Source organism: Aythya ferina (genome assembly GCF_964211825.1).
Source record: "Aythya ferina genome assembly, chromosome: 5".
Taxonomy (NCBI): Eukaryota; Metazoa; Chordata; class Aves; order Anseriformes; family Anatidae; genus Aythya; species Aythya ferina.
In genome coordinates, this window is record NC_140301.1 from 50,638,064 (window position 1) to 50,656,970 (window position 18,907).

The 18,907-nt window shown below is 41.0% G+C and overlaps 1 protein-coding gene across 15 annotated transcripts in view; it reads left to right on the plus strand.

Annotated features, from left to right (window-relative positions):
- The window catches only part of TUNAR (transmembrane neural differentiation associated intracellular calcium regulator), a 165,240-nt gene extending 151,062 nt beyond the window's left edge, over nucleotides 1-14,178 (plus strand). For all 15 annotated transcript variants that reach the window (XM_084520702.1, XM_084520699.1, XM_084520706.1 and 12 more), the window contains one exon: nucleotides 7,701-14,178. In XM_084520702.1, coding sequence (XP_084376828.1) covers nucleotides 7,701-7,886 — 186 coding nt within the window. In that variant the 3' untranslated portion in view covers nucleotides 7,887-14,178. The remainder of the gene's footprint in view (nucleotides 1-7,700) is intronic.
- Nucleotides 14,179-18,907: the final 4,729 nt, after the last annotated feature.

Below are 18,907 nucleotides of genomic sequence, written 5' to 3' on the forward strand. Positions count from 1 at the left end.
CCCCTTGGGCTCTGCAGGACAGGGCTCTGCAGATGGTAAATGAAGGTGAAACCTATGGGATCTCTTCCCACCATTGTGTCCATGATATGTAACTATTATATTTCAGCTCTGTTGCTGTCCTGGAGCTTTTATCTCCTGGCTTTTTTTCTCCAGCTCCATGCTGAGGTCATCTGCACCAGCAGCCTAAGTGCAGTCATGCATCCATATGCCAGCCATGAACATAGTCCATCATCCTCAGGAGTTAAACTGTCTGCAAACAGCAGAGCAGTAAATTGTCTGAAAATGGAGCACAGGCATTGTCAGTTGCTCTTTTAGAGCTGGTGCATTTGCACTCTTTGCAGATGGATTCATGCAAACAAAAGAAACATAGACCCTGTCGTTGTCCCTCTCTTCTTGCTGATAGAGGGTACCAAGGACTGACCTCTGGAATGGTGGGAAGGCAGGACTACTTTTCTGACTCAAAAGGTCTGAAAAGAAATACCGAGTATTTAAGAGGATGAAAATAGCAAGAGTGTGCTGCAGTACCAGCTGAGAGTCAAACACTTCTGCTTCTGAGCATTATCACCAAGCAACCAAGCACAGTGCTGTGTATCAGGAAAATGGATTGTGAACATGAAATAGGCCAGTCTAAATCAATGAGAATTACACTGAAATTTCACCACTGTTTGGGTCAACCCAGAAAATTCATCATCTCTGGCTTCACAAAATGTGGAGTTTGAGTCACAGATGCTTCCAGTACTGTTTAAATAATTTTAAATGTTAGTTTTGATTCAAAGAAACTTTGTTCTTCATAGTGCATCTTACATCAAGAGGGAGAAGGATGGGTTAAAGGGCGGCCTTTGTTCAGGTTTGTTTCTTTCACAAACTGTGACACTTGAAGCTTTATGAATCCTACTATGGGAGACCTTGCTGCAGGTGGAGCTGAAGACTATTTGTGCATCTGTGGATAGCACTCTGCTCACAGGCAGTAAAGGAGAGTCTCCAGCAGTAGCTCGGTATTTATGAATCATTATTCTGCTACAAATCATAGCTTTGTTTGTAAGATAGATATGCTAATATTCAAAATATCCAGTATCTTTATGATAGAGCTTAGGTATCCTCAGCATGTCAGGATTGCCCATGGTCCCAGAGACCAAGGAGAAGGAAGGAGAGGAAAGGCAAGTCCTTCATCTCTACTGTGTCCTGAGCCACCTGGGGAATAAACTCGCTGCCAGACTGACCACGATGAGCTCTGTTAATGCATTGCCTATTCGAATTCTGTCTTCTCTGAATAACCTCATTGCTGCTGAGTGCCCTCCTTTATTCCTGAGGAGGTCTCACATTGCTGAAACCTTTGGAGATATCCTGGCTGTGGTGCTATAAATAGAGTGTGTTTCCCACTGACTAAAACCTGCCAGCATAGCAGCAGTCTGATGTGGATTTGCTTTTTTGCTTGAAGGCTACGTAAGTGCTTGTGTCCTCTGCTGAGACGTCTCAGCTTCTGGCACTGGTTTTTCTGCTCACTACTGGGGATATATTTTTGAACTTGGCTCACATTTCTGATTTTTTTTTCTCTATAAGGAACACCTCTCCCTGGGCACTTTTCCATGCCTCCCCTCCCCTCCCTTTGCTTTTTTGCAGGTCTCTGTTTTTCTCAGGTATTCTGACTGTTACTCTGTAATAGTTTCTGCTCATCCCATTCGTCTGCCATTATACATACTGCACGCTGTCTGTGCAAGCTGCTTTGGCTGAATGGACTTTTAGTGAAGCTTTTTTATGGTCTCAAAGCTGCTGCCTTGCTTTTCCTTCTCTTGGCCTTATCTTGCATTCACATGATGCCTTTCAGTTATCTGAAACCCAGCTCTACAAATAAACACAGACGGGTGTCCCTGCACCTGCTGTTACTTCTTTGAGCAGGTCTCGACTGGTAGCTAATAGCACGATGTGTAAGTGGGGATTAGGAGGGGACTTATCCAGTCAAAATGGTACAAGGATTGTACATGGGTACAAAGTCATCACAGAAGTGAAAAAATGACAATGTAATCCTTAGAAAAGGACCCTGGGGCTGCTAACACACTTAAACGTGTCTGCTACCTTTGCCTTCCTCCCACAGACCACTAGCAGCGATGCAGTATCTGTTCAGATGCCCTGCTCAGCATCCTGCCTAGGGGCTGTCTAAGATCTGAGCTGAGCCCGCAGCTTTCCTAAGCCTGCCCTTGGAGGGAAATGAGGTTAAAAAACCTTGTTAAGACGAAAGGAACAAACTCCCAGGAACAAACCCCCACTTGCTGTGATGTACACGTGGGACTGAACCCTTGAGGAGCCTCTCCTCCCTCCTAGGTAACTCAAGCACTTCTGTGTGAGATAAGGGAAAGTGTCAGCTCCAGCAGCAGCTGAACTCACGTTCTGCTTTGTATGATTTCTGTGCCCCATTCAGTTTGCTAATCAAAACAAGTTTCTGCTGTGTTTCTTATCCCCGGAGGGTGGAACTATCCCCAGAAAATTAAAGCTCTCTTATCTGTTAATGTGTCATCACAACTAATAGCCTGGGGACTGTAAACAAGTTTAAATATCAAAACAATTTGGCTGGTGATTGTCTGTGATTATGTATTAAGAATACAAAATTCGTGCCTGCTGATATTTAAGCTAGATTGAAGATGAGGAACCAGATCCTCAGCTGCTGTAAATGGAAGTGGCTGAGCCGAATGCAGGAGAGAGGCTGCTCTGTGCCAGCTCAGCACTGAACCCTGGTAGCTTTGCAGATTTCCTTCTTGCCTGTCAAAGCACGAGGTCATGCACACCAGCATGGGGCTGGTAAGGAACACTGAGTGCCCCCTGGACTATCCTCCTTACATGTTGGGAGCTCTGCTTCTGCTGCCTGTGCCCTCAACTCCCAGCCTCCTGGGAACCCTTTGAATAATGACTGAGAACTGAAAGGATTTCAGATTACAAAACTTTTTCAAGAGCAAGTCAAGGTGCCAGCATGTTCAAAAGCTGTCAAATATATCAGGGCAGGTACTTCACGAGGGACGTGTTTTGTATCTTCGATGTGACAAACATACAGCAGTACGACAACAAACATGAGCTTGCTGCTGCCTTTTCCAAAGCCCTGCCTGTACCCCATCACCTTCAGCTGGCTTACTGCTCATGCTGAGAGTGAGGAGACAAGGAAGGATTATTTCCTCTTGCTAGAAATGTTTTGTCTAGTCCACTGGGCTGCTTGCAATGACAGGGGTGTGTAACAGGTCCTGCAGATTTGTGAAGATGTAGAGGGTGTATTTTATAGGACTGTTAGATTTGAATTATTTCATGTTAACATGAAAACTCTTTTGAAAGTACCTGTATGGTGTCACTATTGCTATGGTTCATTTTCTGGTGTAGACTGGGCAATTGTTCAAGGCATCCTACAGATGAGAAACTGAGGCAGGGGGAAACAAAGTGGGTTTCCCCTAGATACGTAAGTCAGCAGTAGCTCAAGAAGATAAATATCAGAGATGTGTTCTAACCACTGAGCTGTTCTTTTTCTTCCCCCCATGCAAAGAAGAATACATGGAATACATAACTTTTCAGGTAAATCATTTCAGAATATACATCTTTTCAAAAGACCGATATCAGGTTAATGACGAATCTTGCAAAATGAAATAGGAAGCGCATTAATTTTGATATGACAGGAGAGCACTTACCCAATCAAATAGTACTTGCATTAGAAGGATAGTTATTAAAGAACTGGTAATTCTAGTGCTCACTATCATTCCTATCTCTCTCAGCAGTTCTGGTAAGGAGAAAGGGTGTTTCTGACAAGCCTGAAGTCCCATCAGAAAAACTATAAAAGGAGCAATGTGTCGAAAGAATCTTAAAACATGAAACAATGTCAAATAAATTAAATCAATTTTCAGAAGAGAATAATAAAGGCTGGGAAAAAAAAAAAAATCTTAATTAGGGTAATTAAACTGAAACCACCAACAACTATTTTCCCATTAGCAAAAAATACTCACAAAACCCAGTCAGCCAAAATTCCCCCCTGAGCACAAGATCTGTGAAGGTGAAAGGCTTGAGTCTGGTATCAGGAGAGTGTACCTTTTCTCCAAGGTCAGCCCATAAATGTAGAGAAGTAATTTTGATTCTGATCTCCTCACAGTTCAAAGACAAAGCTCACCTTGATTTCAGTGGTGCTATATTTGGCAAAGTACTCATATAATAGTATTTGGTCCCAGTCTTTTCCTGTTTGAATTCTAAGCACCTGTTACTCACGCCTGTTGTGGTCTCTATTGTAGTTTAGGGGAGGTATAAAACAGCAAGTAATGTGGTCCCACTGGAGCAACCCATCCACTAATGGTGCCAGCATCCACATTACAGCTGTTTTGGGGCTTATACTTCAGACCAGCATTTGCCTGGGCTTGTGTTCCCATGGATTGAAATTCCTGCTGTTTTTTGTAGCATATGGGGAGCACATCTTTGGGTATAGTTTCATCCAATAAAGATGCAGTTCATGCAGTTCCAGGCTGCATTGTGGAGAGAGACAAATGCAGCATGTAGGCATGGCAGGAGCAATCTGTCAGAGGCTGTTGGAGACACAACCTTCAGTAGATCGTGCTGTGCATCAGCCCACTCTGCGTTTGTTGCCACCTCATTGCTTTCCTGCTCCTCCATATTCATCACCCCCCAGTCGTCTGCTTTTCCACACACACTTCACTGAATCATACCAAAGACCTTTCCCCTTGGTTAAGACCCTTTATTGTAATAATCTGAGTTGCATTGGTGGTGTTCAGATTTTAAACTATTCAATATCTCCTTGTTGGTAATCACAACCTGAAAAGAATAGAAAAGTGATTGCATGACCTCAGATCAGAAACTGTGCACCCTGGGGACCACTCTCTCGTAGAAGCCAGCAGTGGGTGCCTGGAAAGATTTTAATATCGAGGTGAGGAGGTAGTGATACCTCCACACAATACTTACACAGCTTCTAAAAAAAAATAATAAAATCATCACTCAAGGACTTACTGAGCCAGAGGGTTTTTCTTTATATTTATTAGCCTTTGATATTATTTTACTTTTGTGAATTATTCAGCTACTTTTTAGATCTATGTTAATTTTACGATCTATGGTGTCCTGCAGGAAAGAGTTTTACACTGTAATTGTGTGATGCAAACTTTGAATGTATCTGGAAAAGACTTGGGATGTTAATAGTAGGGGTTAAGATGTCCTTAAGCTGCCTCTGCTCACTTTAATCCAAGAAACACGATCACTGAGCATGTGTGCTGCAGAGATGCTGTGCCCAAGATGAGTGAGTTGGTGGGTGCAGTGTGTGTGCAAATCTGCTCCAGCTGAGGTTCTAGACATTGATGTGAGTGGGAAACTCTGCCCAAACCATTTATGCAGAGAGACCCATGCTTTAATCAATGCTTCTTCTCTGGCCTTTTTCAGAGCCAGAAGGGCTCGACCCACAAAATTATTGGGGGTTTGTTTCTGTGGGATCCAGAAATGCTGAATCAAGAGTGCTCAGCTCTGAGGGAATGAGCCTGCAGAGATTTCAGAAGCAACCTTTGCACCCTCCCCTCAAATCTTTGTGTTCCAGGCCTGGGATTTTATCTGACTGTATTTGTGGTTCCACTCGATTTTTCAAATGAACAGTGAAGGACAGACATTAAGCCAGAGGGACAACCTCTCAGTTACTGAAGGGGAAGAGAACACAATATCCAAATGACTCACAGCTTTGTGGGTGAAGCAAGAGCTGCGTGTCACAGCGTGGGATGTGGGCTTGTGGTCTGATGTCATGTAGAAGGCAAATACTCCAAAGCCTTTCTGCTGCTGGAAGAGGTCCTGCAGGAGGAGTTGCTGGTGACAGTGTCTAGAGGAAACTGGGGACCTGAAAGTTTCAGAGGGATGGAAGGGATCCAGGAGCCAGTGTGCTCTGGGAGGTGTCCAGTGCCTCTGAAGTGTTGATCTCCTGGGACAGGTTACCAGAGGACCTCCTGGATTACCATGCTCTGATTGATGCAGCATCCCTCTCCTCATTGCCCCCTGCTCCTGTTGACTTGTGTTTGCCATGAATACCCTCAGGTTGCCATCTTATTCCTTGTTTTCTGCTGAATCCCTTGGTGACACCAAGGCAAGCACATAAATGCTAATGCAAGCATAAAAGTAAAGGCTGTTGGCACCTCCACAGACCCCTGCTTCTGCCTTACTCCCTGCTAATCACCTGTACATCACTTGTACCTGCTGGAGCTGCACCACAAAGCCCTTCCTAGGGTGGTGCTAGCAGTTGCTGTCTTATATAAGAACATCTTGCAGATGTAACAAATACAGTTTGTTTCATCTAGACCCTTTCTTCTTCCTCCCAGTCTCTCTGATGGAAGATTTCCTACCCTCTTCCAGTCCTTTCTTTTGGTACTCCAGTTGCTGTGCCATGGCTGTGTGGCCCAGGACCTCAATGGAGCTGCAGGTCTAGGCTGCCCCTTGGGAATCCTGCTGGGGGACATGTGCCTCAGCAGGTGGTGGTCTCCCCTCACTGTGCATCCAAGCTGCTGGGGTCTGGTGTGTTTGCTCCATGAGTTAGGAGTAAATTCCTCATGAGGGAGAAATTTGGGAAGTGCCTGTCCTTCCTTTCTTCTCCAACCAACCCTTCCTGTGAGCAGGAGCAGTTTGGGGGGCATTTTTTGCTAACTCCTGACATGGTTTCCAGCAGCAGGAAGGTCACAGGACACAGTGGGCAGCTGGGGAGACAACAGCAGGGCACAGCCTGAACCCAGCTCCTGGCAGATCAGTTTGCTGTGGGAAACCAGCCAGTCTTTTCCAGTTTTCTGGGGCAGTCTGTTTTGCCTGTTTTGTCCAATTTTATAGCATGAGATGAAGGTAGGCATGGATAAATAGAACTTATCCTTTTCTAATTTGAACAATCAAATATTTACCCAGGTCTCAGCAACTGGCTGGAACACCAAGGGAGCTCTAGCAATGCCTGGAGACAGGGCTGGTCCCAGACTGGTAGGATTTTCTGTCTTAAGCAGTTCAGATGCTGGAGCTGCTGCTTAGGAAATGGCTGAATCCTCCCTGCAGGCAGATCAATACCTCAGCTCACTGCACTGCAAGGAACTTTTCATTGTACATTAAGAATGAGGAAAAGAAAAGCCAAGATGGATGTTATTCTGTTTTTGCTTTTGTTTTGAATTATTTAGTGGGAAGTCACTGCTGTCTTCCCTCTTGTCAGGAAACAAAATGTCTTTGTCTTTGGTTGTTTTTCTTGTTAAAAAGGAATGAGGGCTTCCCAGATTTATTTATTTTTTTTCTCTCACCGACTCACTCCCTGGTACTGAAATGTAAATCTAGGCTCTCTGCAAGTTTCCAAGATTGTCTTCTGCAGTCCAAATGCAGACCAAGTCCCCCCTAATATTGGAGGGAATCACACCTCAGTGGTACATTTCTAACCAGCTTATAACAACGGTGCAGACAACTTATATGTGCTAGAAATGGTGGCTGGCACATAAACAGAGGGTGTTACAGAGAGTTACAAGAAATCTTTAGGCTAGCTGAACTATAATTTTAATTAAGCAATTACTAAATAGCTAATAAAAATGTTAAACATTTTAAAAGTGAATTCTTAATGTAAATTAAATTATTAATATAAAGTATTTAGGGGCATAAATTCTACAGTTGGTTCCACTGTTAATATGAGCTTGGAAAATCAACCTAATGATCTGTTTTGATATTTTTCTTCCTAATTCTAGATTATCCTGAAGGGGAGGATAAAGAAACTGACCACCAAGATGGTAATCACTAGTGGAAATGAAGAAGATAAAGGCAGTCAAGAAAAGGAAAGCAAAGAAGAAACCATCTTGGCAATGCTTGGAATTATTGGGACAATTCTGAACCTCATTGTGATCATTTTTGTGTACATTTACACAACGTTGTAAACTAGCAGGCATGCAAATAGAACAGATAAAATGGCCATTAAGAGTGACGACAAACATTGCTGACTATTGACAAGTTCTTTAATCAGAATTGACTCTGTATTATATTAAGACATCATAAAAGCACTGCCTGCAGGCAGTGAAGGCTGAAGCACAATTAATTTAACAAGACTTCTTCACACAGTAACAAGCTAAACTCTTCTGTCCTGTCCTCTTCCTTTCGCTTTGGTTTTCAGTTTTGGGGAAAAAATGACTGCAATTATGTAAGTTGTAGCTTTGAAGAAATCCACTGGGGTTATATTGTTTTAACACAATTAAAAAAAAAAAAAAAAAAAAAGAAAGAAAAGAAAAGAAACTGTACACAATATCAATTAAAAATGTATACTGTATACCTGCAAGGATTGAACTCAAAGATAGCTACATAGCACACATCACATGTCCATTAGTTCAAATTATTTTTTCTCTTGGTTTTTCCTTTTACTTACATTGAATCTGACAAGCTTTTTGTTTAGAATGAACATATGGTGCAATCATGAAAAAAAAAAAAAAAGAAACAATTCTATTGAGCAAGATCTGCCTAAAACTGATAAAATGTTGGGAGAAATACAGTACGTGGTTATTTTTCCTTTCTCATTTGCTTAACATCTGTGTCTGTTCATACCAATGTTTATAAATATATATTTTTAATAAATGTGCTATATTTTTAGCATGAACCAAACATTTGGAGACACTTGTATTCATGCAGCTAGATTTTGTTTGATGAAGTGCCCTTTTTGACAATGGATGTTGTTCTTCTCAGCAATTATATAGCAGTCTTGTTTGCAGCCCTCTCACTGTAGTCTGCAGCAAGCTCACATCATGCTCATATGCATGACTTGAAGTTGGAATGTCAGCTGAAAAGCATTGCTGCTTAATACGGGAAATAGCAAAACATCGTAAGGTGACCTTTGGAGACTGGTTGCAGAAAGAAGGCTCTATTTATAGTTTAAAACAAAAAGCGAATGAAAGGAATTTTGAGCCATCTCTCAGGATACTACAAAATTCACAGAATTTACAGCTTTCAGAATCTGTCACACTCTCTAAGGGCTTATAGTGAGAGAAGCAAACAAAGATTTATATTGTTGAAAAGAGAAATGTAAAGAGCTGGTAGAGAGGGGCTTATGAGAAATCTAGGCTGTAAATACAGAGTACATTTTAAATGTGAGGTTGATTAACGCTTCACACTTATCTGACTTATGCTTTAACTGAGGTTGGTGAAGTGAAATTCTCTGACTTGTGTTTTTGGCAGGAATGTACAATAGATGGTCACCATTTTGCTTCAGAGTTCTGTACCTGTAAGTGTATGAAGCATTAAAAATGAGAGACCTCAATTTTGCCTCAAGCTGCCTAAGTAGTTGCCCGTTAACTCTGACATATCTTCTGGAAAAAAAAAAAAAAAGTCAATTACTTGTTTGCTGAGTTGTAGCTTGAATAGTACCCTCAGATGAACAAAGGAGATTGCTGTTGAAGTCAACTGGAGCTGTAGAAAGTCTCACCCTAGAGTCTCAGTAATTTTAGTGATAAGTCATGTGCCTCTGGAACCAGGAATGAGCCTCTTACAGGTGGCTAGGACCAGTCGCAAAAGTACAGAAGTTCACTTAAAATATAATAAGAGCAAGCCTGGGAAACCCTCAGGGAGACCTCTCATAAAAGAGGTATGTAGTCTCTTGTGGTATCACAGTCAATAATAAAACCATTAGGAGGGAAAAGGTCAGTGAATAAATTAAAATGAAATCCAATATGAAAACTGAAGGAAAACAGAGCAAAAATAATCTTATACTTATGAAAATATGACAGGGTGACAGAGGAGAGAAAAAGTGCAAAGTTTTGAACAAACACAGAACTGTGCAGAAAGAGGGAGCCAAGCATGCCAGGGTGGTTGGAGAAACATTTGTTGTGTCTGAGCACTGCTGGTAGAGCCACAGGTCTTGGGAAGAGTAAGAAACATTAGTGGTACAGTTCAGTGGAGCAGAAAGAGAGCAGAATGAGGCTGATCACGCTTTTTTTTTTTTTTTTTTTTTTTTTTGTAATTCTTGACAATTAGAAAACTCTTCTTTTTGTTTATCCTGACTGAAATGTAAATGGCTAAAACATCTTTGCCTCCATCCTGTAGTTTTTCTTTTGGTGAAGCTACTGCTGATTGCAGCATGTGGCATTAGCATTGTCACCAAGCCCCAGAGCACATCTGCATATTCTGCAGGCATCTGGGCATGGTCCTCTGCAGATGTTTCTTTCAGGCATCTCCTCCTCCTTTTCCAGCAAACACCAAAGCAATCTGTTTGAGGCTTACCCATCTTCTGGGGGGAAGCTTGGGAAAGGGCAGAGTCAGGGCTGAGAAATGAGCTCTGATGCCTGCTATTTCTTTGCCTGTCTGCCTCAAGTGATAATACCTATCATCTTCTTGTGGGCATGAAGGCATTTAATGAATGAATGTTCACTAAGTACTTCTTTTAATATTGTAAATAAAACTCTACATTGTAAAACAACAAATAACACCCCCCAAACTCCAAGTAGAAACTTCTGCTGTCCATTGCTTTGTGCGCCTTCAGACATGGACCAGCATTTTCGCTAAGGCAGACATGGCAAACAGCCTAAACATGCTTAAGCTGAACTGGTAGACTTAAAACCCTAAGGAAACTATATTTATCCTTCCTTTCATAAGACCAGTTAGAGGAAGAGTTTCCTGCTGTGGATGTGCTGTACTTTGCCTTAGAGTAAAGGATCCTCTTTGCCTTAGCATCCACAGCACAAGCAGGTGTCTGCCACCTTTCACCAGCAGTGTGCTGCATGCCTGGCCACAGTGCTTTTATTGCACACTGCAATAGGAAGAAAGCTTTATCCCATACCATAAAATGTTCAGCACTTAATATTTTAATTTTACAGGTTTCTGTTCACAGATAGTTCTAGAAATATCCTGGGGCAAGTACTTTTTAAGTAGATTCATTAAGTATTCATTTAAATAAAAATGAAGAGTTTCCTTTGAGGGCAATTTCTTTGCCTTTTATTTAGTATTCATCAACACTGATATGGGAAAAGTATGCTTTCAAGAATGACTGTGGAAGGAAAATATTTTATACAAGAACCTGAATGAGTGTCTACCCAGGCAGACGCACACAGGCCTGATTTCGGCTGGATGCCAGCTGGAGCCAAATTACCCTAATGCTTTTTTATATGAGTAGTTGTCAGCATGCACCTGTAAGAAATATTCAACTAGGTAATGCATATATCATGGATTCCTTATAGTCAGTAGCTGCAGTATAAATAGTTGAATAAAACTTTTCATTACAAGTGCTGAATGGTATAGCTGCTTTGGCAAGGAAAAAGCTGATAGTCTCATTCCTGGCTTGATTTGTAGGTGATGCAAATAGTTTCCAAAGTATTTTTTATATATATATAAAATATTATTACATTAGTGACAGTAACCTTCATGTTTCAATTTCAGTAGAAGAAAATGAATATCCAATATCTTAATAAGATATAAAAACAACATCTTTAGCTTTTATAAACTGAGGATATCCTTGCATTTTAAATATGTCTTACTTAGTTTGATGGTTTGAATTACAGGAATGAAAAATGTTTTCCTGAGGTGAAATGAAGGTGTCATTCTCCCTGCTAGTGTCTGGTGCAGCATTAGCACAGCATGGTGGGTACAGAAGAATTCTGAGGAGGAAGAAAACTGTTTAAAGGCCATAATGAATACAGCACGGTGAGGAGAAGGAAGAAAGATAGGTTACTGCTCTCCTCTCTAGTTCCTGTAGCTGCTACTAAAAAAATCATAATCTCAGGAATCAGGTGTTCCATGTGGGAATATACCTTCCCAAATGGCAGGGCACCTTTTACCCCTTCCCCATGCAGCATGTGGCTGCTTGCAGGTGGGGAAGGGATTTCCACGTACTGAGGCTGGGAGTCTTTTGGGGGTTCTGGAATCTGCTGGTTTGGTTTATTGTGTATAGGAGTCTAGTGTGGGGCAAAGTCTTATTATTTTAAGGATAGTCAGTAATCATCTTCATTTTATTTTCTGATAATCTAGGGGATCCTTGGTTAAGGATGAATTTCTCTACACAGCTCTCTTCTGTTCCACAGGTAAAATTTTGATTCTGTAGACATCCAAATACTAAAAAAGCATCAGTCATGTCTTTACAAAACTTTAGTATGAAGCATTGCTAAAGTCCTTATATTTCCACTTAATCCATATCTTGGAGTTTATTATGAATACCCCAAGGTCTCGTCCATGAATGTCAGAATGTGTCATCATTCCTAAGTGAGAAGTTGACATTTCAGAACACATTGCAGGATATGCAAATAATTTGATCCATAGCAGGGGATGGGGATAAAAATAAATAAATAAATAAATAAAAATAAAAATAAAAATCCAGGGAAGCAGTGCTGCAGAATTTACTAATTAAATGTCTTGAAGTTTGGCTGGAATGCTTACTTTCTAGATGGCCAGTGTTTCAGAGGGAAAAAATATATTTTTTTCTTTCTTGGAAAGTTTTTGGAAGTATATGTAAGTGAGAGAAAAAACCTCAGTAAAAAAGTTTCAGCAGCAATTTTCAGCAGCAGCCTTCCAAAGCAAACACTGACCAGGCCTCCAAGTGCCTCTGGATTGCTTCCCAAGAGTAGTTTTTGGCAGCCCAGGAGCACGCCGCACATAGATGTAAGCGCCTCTTGCATACAGAAAGGATTTGCCTTCTTTGTAGCAGCATGCACATGTTTACAAAGATTTTTAAGGATGTAAGGAACAGTATGAAGTCAACAAAAACAAATACTGTTCACCTTGAGTTGCAGTAGATGCCCTGCACTGCTTCCACAAGCATTTTGGAGGCTCTTCCCAGAGGCTTTTATAAACTGACTGTAGATTTCCTTCCCTACCAGCGATCTGAGAGAAATAAAACCCACACAGCACAGAACCAACACACCAGGCTTAAGACCTGTGTGCATCCATATACATTTATCTATATCCAAACCATCTGTTATCCAATAAGGCTCTCCTTGTCTTAAGCATTAGGTTTGCTTATTTCCATTTCACCTGGGGGCTCAGATGGTGAAAGGCAATTTGTAGGGCTGAAAGCACCCAACTGTTTCCAAGGAGGAAACTTTACATAATGTTGCTGTTAACTCGAAAGGTACCTATTCATCCTGAAATATGCTTGTGTGGTGCCATGCTCAGAGCACACAGTCCTCCATGGGCAGTATCCATCTGACAGACTGTACATCATGGCACAAGGCTTGGGTTTGGGCTGTAGCTGGCCACCACGGCAGGGTTTTATACAAAAGCTTGGATCCCAAGTCAATCTCTGTAGCATGATAGAAGCTCCTGCCTTGTTCACTGAAGGTACTTAGCTGCATTCACAACACTGGGATCTCTTCATCTACAACCAGTACAAATTTAGGCTCTATATGCAACACTCCTGGCTCTCTTTTTGGAAGTAACAGAGTTTCCTTTCTCATGGCTGAGGAAATCACCTTTGGGTATCCCTAATCTCATAGAATAGGGAGCAAAGTCCCTCCTGCAAGGCAGAGATAGCAGCATACTTTTCACACTGACAACATTCATGCTCGCCTGGAGTGGTAATGGAGGCCCTTGTCCCTCCCATCATCCTACATTAGTGAAATACAAGGGCAAATGCAAGTATATTGCCTGCTTTCTGGATTCTCTGCAAGCTCAGTCATCAGCTACACTCAGGCAGAATTGTTTTATGATGCTGAGACTCTGAAATACTCACATGCCTCCAGAAGCCATCTCCTAAGGAATAGATAAAAAGCCCTGAGATCTTAATCTGGCCCTGATACCATGAAGGTCCCACCATGACAAAAGGATCAGTGTCAATCTCTGGCAGCAAAGTGTTAATAGACTAGCCCTAGCAAGGGACACCAGATGGGAGATTCCAAGAGCCAGAGTTTGTGCAGAGGAGACGGGCTGCTTTCCACAGGTACTTACTTTCTTGGAGCAATGGTGTTACCATGAACTGATATTGGTGGTGAGCTATTGTAATAAAATGGTTGTGTAGCAGGGAAATGATTTCTCTACTTCTATTTCCTGCAAACAGTGGGAAAAGCTTTATAAATAATTCTGGCTTTGTCAATTTAAGATATGAATTAAAAATTACTATATATGTTTTCAAATTTTTAATGTGCTGCCTTTTTCCCCTATTGAGTAATTAAATTCTAGTTCTGCAGATACTATTTTTATTTCTATAATAAAGATGTCTAATGTTAAAATGTTGGTATTGAATGCAAAAGGAAAGAATGAAGACAACATTGTGAATGTTTTATCAATTTGTTATCATGGACAGAAAATGTAGTGGTTTTTTGTTTGTTTGTTTGTTTGTTTTGTCCATCCAGTTCACATTAGTAGCAGTATACTTATACTAATCTCATACCATTATTTCTGGAGCCTAAAGAAACTGTGTGGGACAAAGATTCATCATTTAGAGCTGTGCATTTTTGAACAGCTGTCAGCAAACAGAGAAGCATATGGAATGTTTACATTAAGGTAAAAGAAAACAATGCCATACACATGTATTTTTTAACAGTTTCCAACTCAGAAGTGAGCTCATACAACTATCATTCTTACACCCCTGCTGACATTGCATAATACATAGTAGGGCATAATTTAGATGCTTAATCTGCTAACACTTACACATGTGCATAACTCAGCCTAAAGGGTTTAATTTCTTTACAGTCAATATGCATATGTATTTACAGTTTTGGCGTACTGGCTGGCATTTAGCTGACAATTTAGCTATAGCAGCAATGCAACTAATCAGACAGGGAAAAATATGAATTTTCCTATACAATGATCTCATTGCCTCATTGACTTTATTTTCCACTGATCTGTTTGAGACTGTATGATTGATGAAAGTGATGTTATACCCTATCTAATATAACCAATGAAGGAATCAAAGCAATGGAGGAACATTCAATCTACACCTCCCATCAGAAACTAGGCATCTAAATTCACTAAACTGCTTTGAAAAATTTCAGTGCTGAATGTTTTGCATTTTCCTTTACATGATTCATCATCAGTCAACAAACTAACTCATTAGTGGCTTTATATTTCTATTTGATTATATACTAATGTTTACGTACAGTTTCACTGAACTGTGCAAACACTAGCAAAATGGATTTTGCATCCTTTGATGCTTTTTATTTTATAAACCTATTGCTAGTAAATATTGATCTCCTGTTTTAAAGATCAAGAAGAGAAATGTAATTACATCCTTAGAGCCACATACAATTCTTAAAACCTTACTACAAGTTTAGGTAGAAAGTGTGTGTCCTTTTACACCAAACAGGCATCTTATTTCTTGAGCCTGTTCTTATGGTCAGTCCCAAGTGACTCCAGTACTATTCTGAGTATAGCAGACCTACAAAACTAAGTTATTTTGATTTTAGAAAAAAAGAAAAAGGTTGACTAATCAAACTCCTTGAAGCAGTGCATCACTTGGTCTTTGTAATGTTACAGAGCAAGCCAAAAAATCTGATGACCATAGAGGGTGCTCAGTTCCCATCTGACCTTCCCCTGTGTGGCAGCAGCCTTCGGTGCACCTTGGCAGACCTCATGCCTGGTGCCCTTCAGAACTGAAGAAAGTAAACAATAGCTGTGCAACTAACTTTCTAAATTTTGAAATATCACCAGTGTTAACATGCCTGCTTCCACTGGTGCAAACACGTAAAATATCAGAGCTATTGGTGCGACTAAGGCCAAACACTGGCATGACTCAACACAGAACTCCAGCTGTTGTGTTTGGACAACACCCAAGTTGGAGCTTTGACCTCCAGTCACTGGAGATGCTGAGAAAACATTATTTGGACCCACTGGGTATTTGTTATTTTTTGAGATGCTTTTAGACCTGAGCTGAAGCAAAAGCCTCAGAAATTCTGAGATTTTTGATAGAATGGAATTTAGAAACAATTAGTTGTTGCAATGTAGTTTTATTTGTTTAAAATATATTTTGTTGTCTGAATTCCTTTTTTGAAGAGAAAATTAATTTCCAACTGAAAAGTTGTTTTTGATTTAAATCAAAACTCCATTCCAAAATACTAAAATACTAAATAATTCTGCAGAGAAAAAAAAAAAAAAGTAAATAAAAGAAAAGGGAGGAAGGGAGGAAGGGAGGAAGGGAGGGAGGGAGGGAGGGAGGGAGGGAGGGAGGGAGGAAGGAAGGAAGGAAGGAAGGAAGGAAGGAAGGAAGGAAGGAAGGAAGGAAGGAAGGAAGGAAGGAAGGAAGGAAGGAAGGAAGGAAGGAAGGAAGGAAGGAAGGAAGGAAGGAAAGGAGAGAGAGAGGGAGGAAGAGAAGAGAAGAGAAGAGAAGAGAAGAGAAGAGAAGAGAAGAGAAGAGAAGAGAAGAGAAGAGAAGAGAAGAGAAGAGAAGAGAAGAGAAGAGAAGAGAAGAGAAGAGAAGAGAAGAGAAGAGAAGAGAAGAGAAGAGAAGAGAAGAGAAGAGAAGAGAAGAGAAGAGAAGAGAGAGATATAACAACTTTCTTGTTGAATTATCACCTTTTCACTGAAAACTACTTGTATTACAATGTTCAGAACATCTCTCTCAATCACTGATAGTCCTTGTATGTGTAGTAGAAGTTACCAGATAAGATTCCTAGCGCTCTTTGATTTATTCAGTTTTGTCTTCCCATTTTTCCACTTACTTTCACAAAGACAGAAAGAAAGTACCTCTCAGGGACAGCAACCCCACAACTGTTGTGCCTTCATGCCAGCTTCATGCTGTGCTCCCTGATACAGTTGCCCCCAGATGAGGCACCCCAAGCACAGCCTGTTCCCAGGCAGGCAGAGTCCCCACCAGAGCACCCTGCACTGCTCCACCCTGGGGATGCAGTCCCATGAGAAACCATCACTGCTTAGCAATAGGGCAGTGCCTGGTTCATAAAGCTTGCTATATAATTCAGCAGGGCGTTCAGCGATTAATGCCTTTTTTTTTTTTTTTTGGTTTATTTTTGACATGCATAAAACTTTCATAAACTGAGATCACCCCTCACCATATAACTCCTGTGCATCAGACCACTTCTCCCATGAGTTCAGGAGCACTCGAGTAGGTTGGAGAGAGAGAGGCCATGAGATATCTAGTTGCTGTCAACAACTCTGTAGGAAATCTTCAGAGGCACAGATTTCAGCATGTCGGCACACAGCCACTTCCTCCCCGGACCTGGCTGCCTCATCCCTCATGCTCCTGGGGGCAGTGAGGGGAGCATGCACATTTTTTCCCATCCTAATTGTGTTACATGCTCAAGTGGCTTTGTTGTGGTAAGAGTGACTGTGGCAGAGGCCAGGACATCAAGGGAACACAGCTGCTGTGTCTCTGGGCTTTGAAAGGCTTCTGTTCAGCATCCAAGTCCTGCTGCAGGCAGTGGCCACCTTGTGCTTCCATGGAGCTCATCTATCACCCAGTGGTATCAGAGCTCCCTGTTTCATGGCTGTGGTTTCAGGTTTCAGGTTCCGGGGTATTTTTATGGGTTTTGTTCCAGGTTATGATTTCAGAGGGAAAAGTTGTCACATCTTTGTTTTTCAGTGTTTTTAAATGTTATACCGAAAAAGCAAAAATAAAGCAGTGACTACTGTAAAAAAGAAAATTAGTCACTGATTTTTTTAAGCTGTCCCAGATGTCCCCACTCAAACACACCTTTTTAGACAAGTGGCTCTCAGGAGATTTGAAGGACCCTTGTCGGCTCCTGGTACGTCCTTCATCCCTAGCAGTCACCACTGACTCAATTGGACTGAAAAGGTGTCGTCCTGAACAGGATCATGCCTTCTCCTCCAAGGACATTATGTGATGCCACACTCTCTATTTAACTGCACATGCATTTTCTTGTACATGCTATCTCATTCCTTGGCAGAGTCTGAAAAAGAACCAGGTTTCTGCATCCTTGTGTTACGCCAGAGTTCTGCCACCTCTATTTGGCAGTGTGGGTGGGGAGACCACAATGTAAAGGCCTGAGAATCCAGCTGAGATTTCTAAAATTTGTTTCTACTTGGCCTTAAGTACACAGATCATTTAGGGAGAACATGTGAGTCCAGCCCAGTTTTTAACAGTCATTTAAACAATTCTTATTGGACATATGAACATTTACATGGCATGGTATCATAAGAAATATGATAGTAATGTGTTTTACCCACAGTGCCTGGAGTGCTCACAAAACCTTGATGTAAATGCTGGAACACTTCCACCATCTCAAATCACAAAGAAATATGGAAAGAATGACCAGAATCAATGAGGCTGGTCATTTAAATTGATTTAGACATTGCTACTTGTACTAAAAATAAAAGGTTCTAATGTAACCAATGGCAAAGGTAGGGTTGCTTTGGTGCCAGAAGTCCCGAAGAGGATCAAAATCTCACATTATTAACATACCACCATTCTGCTTACTTTGAAAAGAGGGGAGCCAGCTAATCATTCTGGATCTGATACATCTGAGCTCCAAAATTCCACAATTCACCATTTTGTTCCAACCTCAAATGTACCAAAGAGTCTGAAAACAATGATTCTTGTGCTGAAATTCCACTGCCTGAAACCTAAATAAAGGAAAAAAAAAAATCAATAAGCATGTGGACTGTTTCTCCATCAGTCTGCGCTGTGTTTGCAGGAGGATGTACTGAAGTGTGGCTAACAGTAAAACAGTCTGACCAGTACATTCAAATATCCTTTCAGATCAGTAGGTTTTTATTTATAGTCCTGATCCCCTGGACAGAAGATGGATATTTTTTCTTTCTACCAGATGGTTTCTTCCTTCTGTGTGTCTTTTTATTCATCAAGTCCTAGATGATAATGTTGTTTTTGATATGTCATTGCAGAGGAGTAGTGTTAAGAAAAGAAATAAAATAGTCCGGATGTAAAAATAAAATGTCAGTTTGTGTCAATCAATTCAGGTTACATGGAGTAAAATGTATAGAACCCTGCAAGCAACTCACACATTTTAGAAACCATAATTTCCTAAGGAGTGGTAGAAGCAGAAGGATGTACAGTGTGTAT